Source organism: Sciurus carolinensis, chromosome 9 (assembly GCF_902686445.1).
Source record: "Sciurus carolinensis chromosome 9, mSciCar1.2, whole genome shotgun sequence".
Taxonomy (NCBI): domain Eukaryota; kingdom Metazoa; phylum Chordata; class Mammalia; order Rodentia; family Sciuridae; genus Sciurus; species Sciurus carolinensis.
Window position 1 is genome coordinate 18,451,287 of NC_062221.1, and position 13,417 is coordinate 18,464,703.

Sequence of the window (13,417 nt, forward strand, 5' to 3'; positions counted from 1 at the left end):
CTCACTGAAACAGGAGCAACCTTCACTGCTACTCTGTGGGACAATCTTCTCAAGAAGCAAACCAACAAGTGGGGCACAGTGGCTCACACCTGGGAGGCTTGGGAGGCTGAGGCAGGAGGATGGCAATTTCAAGACCAACCTTAGCAACTTAGTGAGGTCCTGTCTCAAAACAAATATAAAAAGGACTGGGGATGTGGCTCAGTGGTTAAGTGCCCCTGGGTTCAATCCCCAAATCCTCAATACCAAAAACAAAACAAAAAACCCCCAAAACTGAATAAAAAGAAGCAAAAGAAGCAAACTGACAGAGGGGAAAGCAAAACTGAGGTGAGGGCAGAGAAAGGTAGAGTCTTTTATGATTCAGCAGTGCCTGAAGCCAACTCTGGTCACATATCTGCCAGTTACATAAACCAACATCCTATTTGTGTTAAAGTTGTCATAGTTGGGGGCCTGTCACTTAAAAGCATCCTTTACTTGCATTTTTCCATTATTGTTATCAGCCACATTTTATAGATGAGGAAACTGAGACTCAGAAAACTTAAATGCTTTTCTTAAGCTAATAGCTATGATGTGATGTGACATGGAGTTGAGGTTGGGTTATTCTGAATTTGCAGTTCACACTGTTCCTATAGCTTGAAGAGTCAGGGAACCAGCTTACTGAGCTGGTCAGCCAACTCTTGACAGCATCAAGAGGGCAGGCATTGGCTCAGGGACAGGCCAATGACATTGGACACTTCAGACATGTGCACTCAGGTTCGGGCAGACTTAGACCCCCACACTTCATGCCTGTTTGCCCTGGGAACCCCCTTTCATTAAGACTTTCCAACTTGCAGAATCCACTAACTGGGCTGGACCTAGACCAAGTTGGCTCCCAGTTGCCAGGCTGCTTCTGGCAAGATGAATTCAACTTTGAGGTGCTGAGACTTCCCACTTCCACTTCCCAAAGCTCAGGAAAACAGAACAGAAGATATTCAAAAGGCAGATAACGGTGTTTTTAATACTTGAGTAACAAAACATGCAGGTCAATATTCAATGCATATACAATAAGAGCAACAAAATTATAAAGCACAGTCTAACTACATGGAGGCTTTCAAACAATTAAGTGTTGAATAGAGAATGTGCCAAATGAAAACCCAACTGAGCCTTCAGCCTCAGACCTGATCAGGGACTTTCTGGTGATAGGGGAAAGCTCCTTGTGACCCATGGCCTTCATCTTGCAGGGATGAACCTGCTAATTCCAGCAAGATTATCTAATGGGGTTTCTTCTTCCTATTGCAAGTCAGAAATTGTGCCTTCAACTCAGTTCCTGAGAACCTTAAAAGTCTCCATGCCCTAGATTTCTTATTTCCTCCTCCTTCCCCCACCTTCTCTCAAATTGGATTATCTATCTGTTCATACTCTGCCTCAAGCCATGAGTTCCCGGAGTGTCTCTCCAATTTGGCCTAAAACCCTTACTGCCACAGTGGGAGGGTCTCTGAGTTCACTGCTCTGGCTCTTAGTGAAAACTACTACTTCCTTTTATTTTTTAAATATTTTTTTAAATGTTGATGGACATTTATTTTATTCATTTATTTATATGTGGTGCTGAGGATTGAACCCAGTACCTCACACATGCTAGGCAAGCGCTCCACCACTGAGCCACAACCCCAGCCCTACTCCTTCCATTTTAATGGGCCATGATCTGGTCTTTATCCAGCATGGTCCATTTAACCTGAAGACCCCTCAGTATTCATCAAGCCCCCTAGAGGCCACTTTCTTAGGCACTATTGATGTAAGGATTTTCTTTTCCTCTAAATAATAATCCCAAAGTCAGATTCTTCCAGTGCCACTGCTCCTCCCTGGTTTGGTGGCTTTCAGATTGCCTTTACCTCCATTTCTAAGGGAGCCTGTTCTGGCTTTGGTGCTGGGATGAGGTTCTGGTGTCCTGGAAGAAGGAGTTAAGGTTTTCTGTTCAAAAGGGCAGTGATACAAGCACTGGGCAGGGATGTGGCTGCAAAGAACTCTCAGTTCAGCCTACAGCTCAAATATTTCAACCCAAATATTTCAATTTAGTGAAAGGAACAGCTCTTAGTGTAAGTGCTACTGTCAACTGCTAGTGTGGACACAAAACATTAAATTCAGTCTCACCATTTTTTTAGGGGAACTTATTTTTAGCCACTTCCTAGGAATTTCTGCGTTCCATTATTTGTCTTTTACATGATTTTCATTTATTATCATGTATAATCAGGCTCGGAGGCCTCAGAAGGGAAGAATTAGAATCAGCGAGCTTTTTGTGGAATTTGGACTTGTATGTGACTTCACAAAGTAGTACAATATAGACAATGTCAAAGACAGTATTTTTTTCATTTTCTTCTTATCTATGTGTAAGGGTCAAGCTAAGTCACAAATACACACGGGGGTGGGGGGAGAGAATCATTTTGCTAATAGATTTCCGACTACACTTAGATTATAAAACATTCTTTTCTCAGTCCCCTAGGCCCAATTTCTGACTTGCAGAATCCCACTGGATGATCTTGCTGGAATTAGCAGATGCCAACAGATGCAGAAAGGTTTGGTTGCCTCAACTAGAAAATCACTTTGGTCCAGTAACTTTTAAGGTCATAGCAAAGAAAACTCAAGAGAGTGGGCTGGATAGATGACGCGTTTCCCTATCATTTCTTCTCCATTTAGTGTTTATTAGGAGCCAGTTGGGAATGGGAGAGGCAAAAATCAAACAGCAGAAAATAATGTCTTTGGATCTACTTTCTTTTTTTCCTTTTAACAAGCTGGAAAATAGATGGTCAATGGGTTTATTAAATAGAAGGAGCAGGAAGAGTCTATCTAAATCAAAGTGTCAGGGAGTCAAACCACATTCTATCATCAGATTTTAAAAGTTATATTAAAAAATAGTGTTTTGGACAATGTGAACTGTATGGCCTCTACTTTACAAATGATAACTCAGCTGTTTTGTGTTGGACTATTTAGAGACAGAGACATGTAGCCAAGACCATCTGGCCTCAGAACAGATGAAATCAAGTCTTTCTAACTTCAGACTCTGAGTCAAAAGCAATAAGGAATCAAGATAGAGTCTCCTTGTTTTGGTGTGAACTCTCTTGGGGGAGGGTTTCTTCTGTCCATTCTGAAGGATCTTAGAACATTACACGTAGTCATACTTGGAAGGAGGAGATTGTCCCTCATCCTCTGTGTGGGCACCCCCATCATATATCTTCTTATTTTTAGTGTTGGAACCAAAGCCAGTGCTGGCCTTGAAGCCTCCAGACTTGTAGCCAACATTGTGACCCGAGGCATGATAAGACACGGCTTTGTAGCTGAAAGAAAAAGAATTGTTCCATAACCACAGATGTTCACAGGAGGACAGACACCCTGTTACACTGAATTGTCTCAGACCTATTAGTCTGGGGCAAACTAAGATGTTTAGTGATCTTGCTCTTTGAGATACTAGTTTTTTCTCTTTCTTTTTTCTTTTTTTGTCTCTAGGGCAGGATTTCTCGCTTTTATATTAGAGCTTCACTGTGCTGGTATTTGGTGACTAATGAGTTCTCTTAATCTTGAAGGTGAACTACAAGCAGAAGAATCATGGGACTTGTGAGTTGGAAGGTAGTTATTATGTGCAACCCATCTCCTCCAGTTTTCTTATTTTATGGATAAGGTAATACAACTGCTATGGTTTGATGATGTACTTTTCAAAATTCACATTGAAACTTAATCACCACTGTGGTGGTATTAAGAGATGGGGCCTTTGAGGAAGTGATTAAGTTATGAGGGATTAGGGCCTTAGATGAGGGATTGATGTTGAAGGAGCTGTCTCTTGCCCTGTGAGGACAGCGCTCCTTCCCTCCAGAGAAGGCAGCAAAATGGTGGTCATCTTGGAAGTGGAGACTGAGCCCTAACCACACACCAAGCCTTGGTCTTGGGCTTCCCCACCTCCAGGACCATGAGAAATACATTTTTATTGTTTATAAATGAACCATTATGTGGCATTTTGTTATAGCAGGCCAAATGGACAAAGACAGAGAGGACAAATGACCCATTGGAGGTCACATGGTTAAGTTAGCAGTAGAACCACACTGGAATTCAGCTCTACCAACTCCAGGTTCTTTGTGGAGTTAGAGTAGGGTTGCTCAACAGCAGTGCTGTTGACATTTTTGGAATTGGATGCTTCTTTGTTATGAGGGAACATGCTGTGCATTGTAGGATGTTTACTCTGGCCTAAACCTACTAGAAGTCATTATCACTTCCCCCTGCCTCCCACCACAGTTGCAGCAATCAAAAATGTAAAGTGTCTTCAGATATCGCCAAATATCCTGGGAGGTGGTACAAATTCTTTCCCAGCTGAGAACTACTAAGTTGTGGAATATTGGAGTGAGAAGCAACCTAGAGGGATGCTTTTCTTTTCCTTCAAATAATAACACTCCTAAATATTCCCAGGTTGAAATCTTCCTGTTCTATTCTTTAGAAAAAGAGCAAGTTATCATGAACCTTTAGTCAATAAATTTCTTCTGAGTACCTGGATTAATCATGTTGGCTATAAATTATATATTAAAATGGATTCTGAACAAACGAAGTGTCTAATTGCATTGGGGAAAGACGACTCACTTGGTATCATCCTGTGTCAGGCCACGGCAGGCGATACACATCATCACGCCCCCAATTAGTGTGAGTCCTCCAGCGACCCAGCCCACGAACAGAGCTGCACCAAAGGTGTACCTGGGTGGGGTAATGGTGAATGTGAATGAAACTGACTCAACTTTCCAGGCTCTTCCCACTGCCCCTAGTCATGGCCATTCTGTTTGTCCCCATGGTTCTTTGAGCTCTTATTATGGATCAATAATACTCATCTTTCCTTATCTCAGGTAATGTTGTGCTATAGTTTTTGTGTTGAATGACTCCCAAGGGCCCATGTATTAAAGGTTGGTCCCTGGATGGTGTGATTGAGAAGTGATGGAATCTTTAGGAGGTGGGATCTCCTAAAAGTGGGAGGTTCTTAGGTCAATGTGGGAGAGACTTCCAAGAGGATTGTGGGACCTTGGTCCCCTCTCTGTTTACTTTTTGCTTCCTGGCCATGGGGTGAGCAGTTTGCTCTGCCACACATTCTCCTTCATTGCTATCTGGAAGCCCCATCAGAGGCCCAAAGTAATGGGTCCACTTGATCTTGGACTGGAATCTCCAAAACCACGAGCCAAAATAAACATTTTATCTTTATAAATTAATTATCTCAGGTATTTCATTATAGTACTGGGAAGCAGACTAATATATCTTGCAAATATTCATGCAAGTAGGAGTATTATCTTCTGAAAGAACTAGGTTGAAGTGATTACTCATTCACTTTCTCTTTTGTTCAACAAGTATTTGTTGAGCTCCTTATTACATGTGCAGAACTTCCTTGGCACTGAGATAGGGGATGAACGAAGTAGATAGAGACCCTACCCTCCTGGTGCTTCCTGTTCTAGCCCACACTAGAATTCTAACCTGGTGGTCTGACTCCAAAGCTGGTGCCCTTTGCTGTGAGAACTGCCTCCAATAGGACTCAATTACATCAAACCAAGAATGAGAACAAAATCTCCTTAGAATAAAATAATTTCCAAATGGACATTTTTGGATGGTGAAGAGAGGTATCCCTAACTCCTCAGTGACCAAAAACTGTTAGACTGTTAGAATGCCAGTGGGTATCTTGATGCTGGCCAGTAACTTGATTTCCATCTCCAAAAGACCCGGCAGAAAAAAGGAACCAGCATGATGGATGCCACCCTGAGAGGTTTCCTCTTGTGCTCCTCCAAGAACTTGGGGGCTGTTCGTAGGATACTGAGAATCACTAATATATTTAAAATATACTACATGAACTAAAGACATTATGCCAGCAGCACACAGATGGCATTATGTGTGCAGACTTCTGCAACTAAGAATATGATATTTTAGATGTGCTTGAAAAGTATACAGATTTCAATATGATTAAAATAAACAATATAAGACTTGTGGGCAAGTGTAACACATAGGGCAGAACTGGTTGAAAGCTCAGATAAAAAGTTCTGGGAGAAAACTACTACATAGGCTATTTTAATTTCCTTTGGACTGGGAAAAAGATATTTGGTTTGAGGGTAGCTGCCTTGGAATGAAGAACCCTGTCCTAACCCCATGTTCTACCTAGTGTTGCTGGGGAATGAATGGCAGACCCCTTCCTGTGGCTCCTCCTATGGGGACCTTGGTGACTTTTGCAGCCCTGGTCTCTCCACCCTAACACAGACAGAGTCCATGTCCTTGATGTCCCTATATTTGGTTGAATGGCAATATAATGCTAATGATAAAACAATAATTGCTACCATTTATTGAGCTCTTACTGATATTGTGGTAAGCATATATTTCACCACCATCTCATTTAATTCTCATAATAGCCACTGTAATAGGATTTATCATTGTCATTTTACCAAAGAGAAGATTGAGGGTCAGAGAGTTAAGTAACTTCTCCAGACTCTCAGAAAGGACAAGGCACTGTCAGGATTTAAATTCAGGTCACTCTGCCTTCAAATCCCTCATTGTAATTGTTAAGCTATACTTTCTTCTGTGATGGGAACAAGGTTCCTTTTCACCTTAGACACTCTCAGTCAAGGTTAGCAAACTTAAACATTTATGTGGGATAGGTGAGGAACTTAAATGAGTGAAGTAACTGGATATAAGAAAATATTTAATTTTCTTGATTCTTATGGGAAGGAATCCTATAAGCACGATGATAAATGGCTTCAGAGTTGGACCCTTCAGTGGGGCCGAAGGAAACTGAGAGTGTGATGCCTTGCTAAAAAGGACAGGTGCCTCTCCACTGCAGAGATGGCTGCCCTCTGAGAGTGAGGGTCCAGTGCTGCCAGGTCTTCTGATTTTTTTATACAGAGAGCTGGAAAAATAGGTGTGTGTGTGTGTGTGTGTGTGTGTGTGTGTGAATGTGCACACGTGTGCTGTGAAACCTGTTCCGGTGCTCATGGTGCTCTGCCCCTTCAGCCACTTCTGTGTGTCTCTTCCTGGCCTTATCCTACTGGCCCTGTGACTCTCCCTGGATTTGCTGCAGCTCCTGAAGCCACTTTGCCCTTGTGACAGCTCTGAAGCATGGAGGCTCTTTAGATCGGGGTGGAGACCACCCTGAGGTGTAACCCACCTTGCAGAGCTCCCATGAGGACCAGCCTGACCCTGAGACTCACGCCTGGCTTCCCCTTTCCTGTCTCACTTCACCCCTTTCCTAACCACTCGTCCCTTCCTCCATGAACTCTGGCCCAGGCATCTCCTCAGGATCCATTCCTGAGGATCCTAACGTGGGATGCTTTGAATTTTAAAAGTTGACGATTAATTCAGATTATAAGATGAAAGGTTTAGGCTAATACAAAATTGCTGTGTGCAGTGTGAGGCCAGGGAGTTTGCAGCCCTGGTCCAGGGGTTAGGTTCTGCCAGTGTTATAATGCAGCATCGGTACAGGTGGGGGACAGGTGAAGGAGAGGTGTACAAATGGAGCATTGAACCCAAAACCCCATCAAACGAGCTGCAAAGATCCTTCTTGTCAGCTGGGCTGTCTTGTATGATTTCTGGATAAGAAAGTGAGAAGAAAGAAGGAAGGGGAAAGACAACTGCACAACCATGGAGGGAGAAGTTAGGAACGCCTTTCAGAATCTAATTTTCTTATAGGACTGAAGTGGCCTGCCCAAGGGACAGGAATGGGTGCTCAGGAGATGGAGTGAAGGAGTGGTAGTGTCAGGCATTAGCTCTGGGTGCAGAGGAGGTGGTGGGTGTCTCCAGGTATTGAGATATTCCTGGCAGGTGGGGGTTTCTAAGTAGGATGGCCAACCATTCTGTTTTGCCTGTGATAGAGAAATTTCCCAGGAGGTACGAATTCTAGTGCTAAAACTAGGAAAGTCCTAAGAGAACTGGAATGAGTTGGTCATCTTCTACTTCTAAGTTACCCTGGCAACTAAGAGACCTTCAGGAACATGGCAGAGAACAAGGGCAGCTTATGGGGACCATTTCCTTCTTATTCTTGAAGCAAAGTAGAAGCATAGGTGGGGATTGGAGTTCCAGGGAGCCAGACAGGGGTATATTTGTCACCTCCTCATACCCTACCTGTACCTCATGTTGGTTGGCTGGAGAGATACCAAGTGCATCCATTGTAGAGAGGGAAGTCACTTTGGTGTACTATTTATATCATTCTCCCATAACAAGATCTTCCTCCTTCAGGATTTCACCATTGCTTCTTGTTATCCAACACATCCATTTGAAGTGGCTAAGTGAATACAGGTGTTGGTATTGCTTTTCCATCTTTTTAAAGTTCTACTCTTCTTTGGGCATCATATTATAGAAAGGTTTCAATTCTCTTTGCTAGACTGTGACCTCTGTAAGAGTGGGGACTTGTCTATGTCAAGCACTGAGAACACTTCCTGGTCCATAGGTGCCCAATGCACTTACAGAACAAATGAATGAATGGGGGAAAGAGGCAGTTGTACAAGGAAGAAGCATCCCTTTTCTTGCCTTGCTCATTTCTATTCAAGCTTTCACCTGTTCCTAGCCAGGTTCTCATTATGGACTGTAAATGTAAGTTGAAGTTCATTTACATGCCTGGGTTAATAGTGCCTGTTTCATTGCCATTACAATGGGGCCTGTGTAAGAGTGTTAGATAAATACTGTGAACTGTCACTGTATTTCAATGCAAATGTCAGATCAGCCTCAAGTCATATCGCCAAGGATATTTCACTGAAACGAAGTTTATGAATTTATAGATCATTCTTGATTTATGATATGGCATGGTTGCTGCTGATAAATTTTTGCTATTTCAGGCCCTGACAATCACATTAGGCACATGTGTTTAATCAGATTCTTACAAAAGTATTCACCATGGAATGGAGACACGGATTAGGAATTTACCTGGTCTGAACAGTCTGTACCATCCCACCCATGCTGCTGTACATGCTAGCCGAGGACATCCAGAAGTTGGTAACCAGCATGTTGGCAAACACAGACACGCCAATAATTGCACACACACCTGTGGGCAAAGAACAAGAAAGCTTCAGAGTCAGCTTTAAGGGGTTGCGATCTTTCTGAGGAAGTTTATGCTTCCATGAGCTTAAATGAGCAGGCTTCAGAATATTCCCCTCCTAAAAAAGAATGGTCAGTCCAACCAATGATTATTGAATTCCTGTTATGTGCCAGACTGGGCAAGGTACTTATCTCTTATCTCATAATTCTGGTAGGATGTGTGTGTGTGTGTGTGTGTGTGTGTGTGTGTGTATGCACAGAAAGAGATTCCATGCATGTTGGAACCAAGGATAAAATGCTTTGGGTCTGATCTAGATGATGTCAAGAGCTTGTCCCTTGCTAGTGCCTCAACAGGAACATGACTTTTAGGGATCCAGTCACAATACTACCTTAGGGTTGAGCCTCTTGTGTTTGGGTTGGGGTGGTAGCTGAGAGAGACAGTTATGGTTTGGATCTGAATTATCCTTGTGTTGCAGGTTTAGTCAGCAATGCAGCAATGTTTGGAAAGTGACTGGATCATGAGGGCTTTCACCTTGTCACTAGGTTTAATCCACTGATGGATTAATAATTTGAAGACATTAGTGGGGGGTGGTGGAAACTTCTGGAAGTGGGGCCTCAGAGGAAGTGGTTACTGGGGGTATGTACTGGAAAGGTGTATCTTGTCCATGGCCCTTTCCCTGTCTCTCTGTTTTTCTCTGCTTCCAGCCTGTCATGATGGAATAGTTTTGCTCCACCACACCCTTCCACCATGTTTTGCTTTACCTCAAGTTCAAAGCAATAAAGCCAGTCAACCATGGACTAAAACCTTTGAAACTACATAGAAAAATATTTTTTTCCTCTTCTAAGTTGTTTTTCTCAGTATTTGTGACAGTGATGAAAAGCTAACACTGGGACCTTAGCATTCATGATGGTTCTGTAGAGTCTTATTAGGCCTCCACACTCAGATCTTGAATCCCAGGGAGAAAAGGTCTGAACCATGTTCCATAGCAGGGAGGGAGCACATTTCTTCTACCAGAATGATTTTTCTTTGACATTCCAGAAGCGTGTTTGAGACTGGGAATTCATGTTTACCTGAGATAATGAACACAATTCCAGAGGTCAGTGTCATTTTGGCCTTGGCGGAGTCCTCCATGTTGCCAATGCGGATGCACTTCAGGGCAAAGATGGACACCAGGAGGCCGATGGCACCCAGTACTATGCCCACGATCATTAGGGCTCGCACTGCCTGCAGCATGGCTGTGGGACAAGGGGAAAGACACAAGTAGAAATTAGACCACCCCAACATGGTTGATTAGGTTCTAGGTTAATAAAACTCAGCAACCACAATTAACCAGCACCTCTGAGGAACAGTAAGTCCATAAGAGAACTCTGTCATTGTCAAAAGATGTGGAACTGTGGGAAATGCAAAACATGCCACTTAGAATCCTTGGACTGATGTAGGATATGGACGCAAATGTCTACCAAAGGAGAAAATTATGAATGGTTGGAATTGGGAGGACCCTTGGAATTCTATTTCATTTCTTCATTTTAAAACTTGATAATTTGGGGTCCAGAAAGGGAAAAGGATTTGCCTAAAGTAGCAATCAAATTATTGATAGAGATTATAGTGAAACCAAGTCTCTCTGACTCTTAACCAGAATATCTTTCTTCTCTTTCCATGTGAGTTCTAAGCTTCATATAGTTGTGTCCACTTGAGGAAAATTCACTATTACTTTATAGCATATTATGAAGTCAGGGTTACCAAGTGAGAAGTCAAGTGTACTCCATTTTTTGATTTCCAAAAACAACTATGAAGGACATGGTGAGCTGTGGGTGTCAGATATGTATAAAGAAGATTGGTATATCAATACCAGGCCTTTCAACATGTTGATCACAGCTTATCAGTAGTTGACATTCTAAAAATCAGTTATAGCTGTAGATCCTGCTGGATCCTCCTATAGTGACTATACCTGCAGACATTGTTTCTAGTGCATCCTTGAAGAGCAGCAGCTCATCACAACAATTATTTACTGAGCCCCCACAAGTGGACATGGGATGATGGTATGTAGCAGGTCAGACCTGTCTCTGGCCTCAGAGAGTTTTTGACAAAGCGTGGAAAGGCAGTCATTCCATTACAAGTGTGGTGAATTTTACAAGGAAGACACATTAGTTTTGGTGTCTTCCAGAGGGCAAGTCTGCTAGCTTGGGTCAGTCTGCTTGAGTTGACCACAGAGCTGTGTAGCTATACAATGATCTGGACACCAATTGTTTTATCCCAGGATCTCCCTTTTTCTTCTCTGAAGCACATGACTCCTGAAGGAGCTGCCAAATCTTATATCTGTGCTTTTCAAAATTTTAGTTTCTATGCTGTCACAAATTGCTGCTCTAGGAAAAATACAAAATCACATGCTTGAGTGTCATGGAAATGGCAAATTATTATAAAAATTTAGAAATGTTTATTTTCAGTTTTGATAGCAGAATTGTTCAGTTGGATAACAAACAGTTTGTGTACCGGTGTGGTCTATAGGACACATTTTGAATAGCACTATTGACCCTAATATCTTGTCCCTTGACCACAGCATGGGCATTTGACTCAACCCACACAAAGGAGACCCTTATGTAGGATGTATGTACTTTGGAAACAGAAGCATCAGGTCAGTCTCTCTTCAGGTGCTGAAAGACCTAATATATGGCTCTGGGAACCCATATGGAGAAAGCTGCTATATAATGACAACCAGATGAAATTCAAGAGGGAGGTACAGTCCTGATGGTGGTTGAGCTCTGGGCTCCAGCAATTCTTGAAATCCAGGCACATTCTTTCCTTGGGATCCAGGAGCTATCACAGCATTATTATTTTTAAAAATCCCCTTATCTCTTGAAGCTAATTTATGTTGGGTTTCTAACTTGTGAAAGATGGTTTCATCAGTGCCTAGAAATGCTAACCCATAAAGCCTTATCCTTAATGGAGAGTTTCCACCCCTCAGGGGTCACGTGAGCGCAGTGTTGCTGAAGCCACTTGGAGACAATATCTCGTGTCTAGTCTTATGGCTACAAAGGCACCAATCCCACGATGTGGAGTCAGAGAAGGGGTGAAGGAATCAGTTTTCTTCTATTTGAAATAGCTGAATTTTTTCTAATTATGTAAACAATAAATGGTCATTATAAAAATTGCAGAGCCTATAGAGAACCATACACTGGAAAAAACCTAAGAACTCTTCATCTCACTTCTTGGAGATGACTTTTAGTATCTTGGCAAGTAGTTTCCCAGGAAGGTATTTTTAAAAAGGAGAAAAAAGCACCAGCGAAGGCCACACTACTACTTGGACCCAACAGAAATGCAGGTGGTTAAAGACCTTGAAAAGTATAGTAATAAGGGGACTGTCAGGTTCACCCAAAAGAGGTGTCTTTCCCATCCTCAGGGAGACCAGTTAATGATGCCCTGCAGAATTCACACTTGGGAATGGAAAAAACAAGCAAAACCCAGGGAAACACTTAACATTTTTTTTTCTCCTTGGGAACACCAGGGGACCTGCCCACAGTGCTGCAGGCAAAAGGCTCAGAGGATGCTGTAAACCAAGCAGGAGGTCTGTCCTGCCTTCCCTGTCATAGCCAGTTGCTGCATTTGACTGAGAGCTATTAAAAAAATTCCATCCACATTTAAAAAGCCCTGTAATGCAGATAATAAAATTAACTCCATTGTATAGTTGAAGAAACTGAGACTCAGAGGTGAAGTTGCTTGTCTAAGGACACACTCCAAAGGAAAGGCTGATCTGGAGTTTCAAACACAGAGCTGTCTGTCTCCAAATCTTGCTTTCCCATCACAGCACATGACTTTGAGGTACCTCACTCTGGAAAAACAGGTAGAGTTCTGGTACAGGGATCACAAAACTAATAGAATGTATTCTCCAAAGTTGGAGACTTGGCCAGAAAATACCATACTCTAAATGCATGCTAAAAATGTATAAAGGGACATTCTTCCAAAATTGTCTTGGGAAATAACCTATCCTGGGAAACCATTTGTAAATGTGATGCTCAAGATGAGGGCATTCCCATCTGACCAATCACCTTGGGAAAATTTCCATCTCAGGCAAAGCCAATGCTAGTGGTTTGGCCATGCACTCTAAGGTGTGTATCACAAAGCAATGTGTCACGATGCAAGAATTGGCAAACAATGAGAAATATTGAAAAAGAAGAGGTAGATCATGCAGAATTCACTGAAGTGGCTTCTGCAAATAAAAGCATGGGTCATCAGCTCGAGTATTCATTTATATCTTTGCCTTCAAGCCAGCACACATTGGCAAAAATCTCTGTATCATCAAGTAATATACACTCATCCATGAATTCATTTATTCATTCATCAAGTATTTTAAAGCCCAGATCCTCTGCAATGGCTTTTGCCAGATGCTGTAGAAGGTCTACAGTTTCATGAGAAATAATC

General features: G+C 42.4%; 1 protein-coding gene across 2 annotated transcripts in view; it reads right to left on the reverse strand.

Moving 5' to 3' along the window:
- Positions 1 to 974: 974 nt before the first annotated feature.
- Cldn18 (claudin 18) overlaps positions 975 to 13,417 on the reverse strand; it is a 29,053-nt gene continuing 16,610 nt past the window's right edge. For both annotated transcript variants that reach the window (XM_047563100.1, XM_047563098.1), the window contains exons 2-5: positions 10,072 to 10,236; positions 8,890 to 9,007; positions 4,594 to 4,704; positions 975 to 3,305 (exon numbers count right to left, since the gene is read on the reverse strand). In XM_047563100.1, the coding sequence (XP_047419056.1) occupies positions 3,134 to 3,305; positions 4,594 to 4,704; positions 8,890 to 9,007; positions 10,072 to 10,236 (566 nt within the window). In that variant the 3' untranslated portion in view covers positions 975 to 3,133. The remainder of the gene's footprint in view (positions 3,306 to 4,593; positions 4,705 to 8,889; positions 9,008 to 10,071; positions 10,237 to 13,417) is intronic.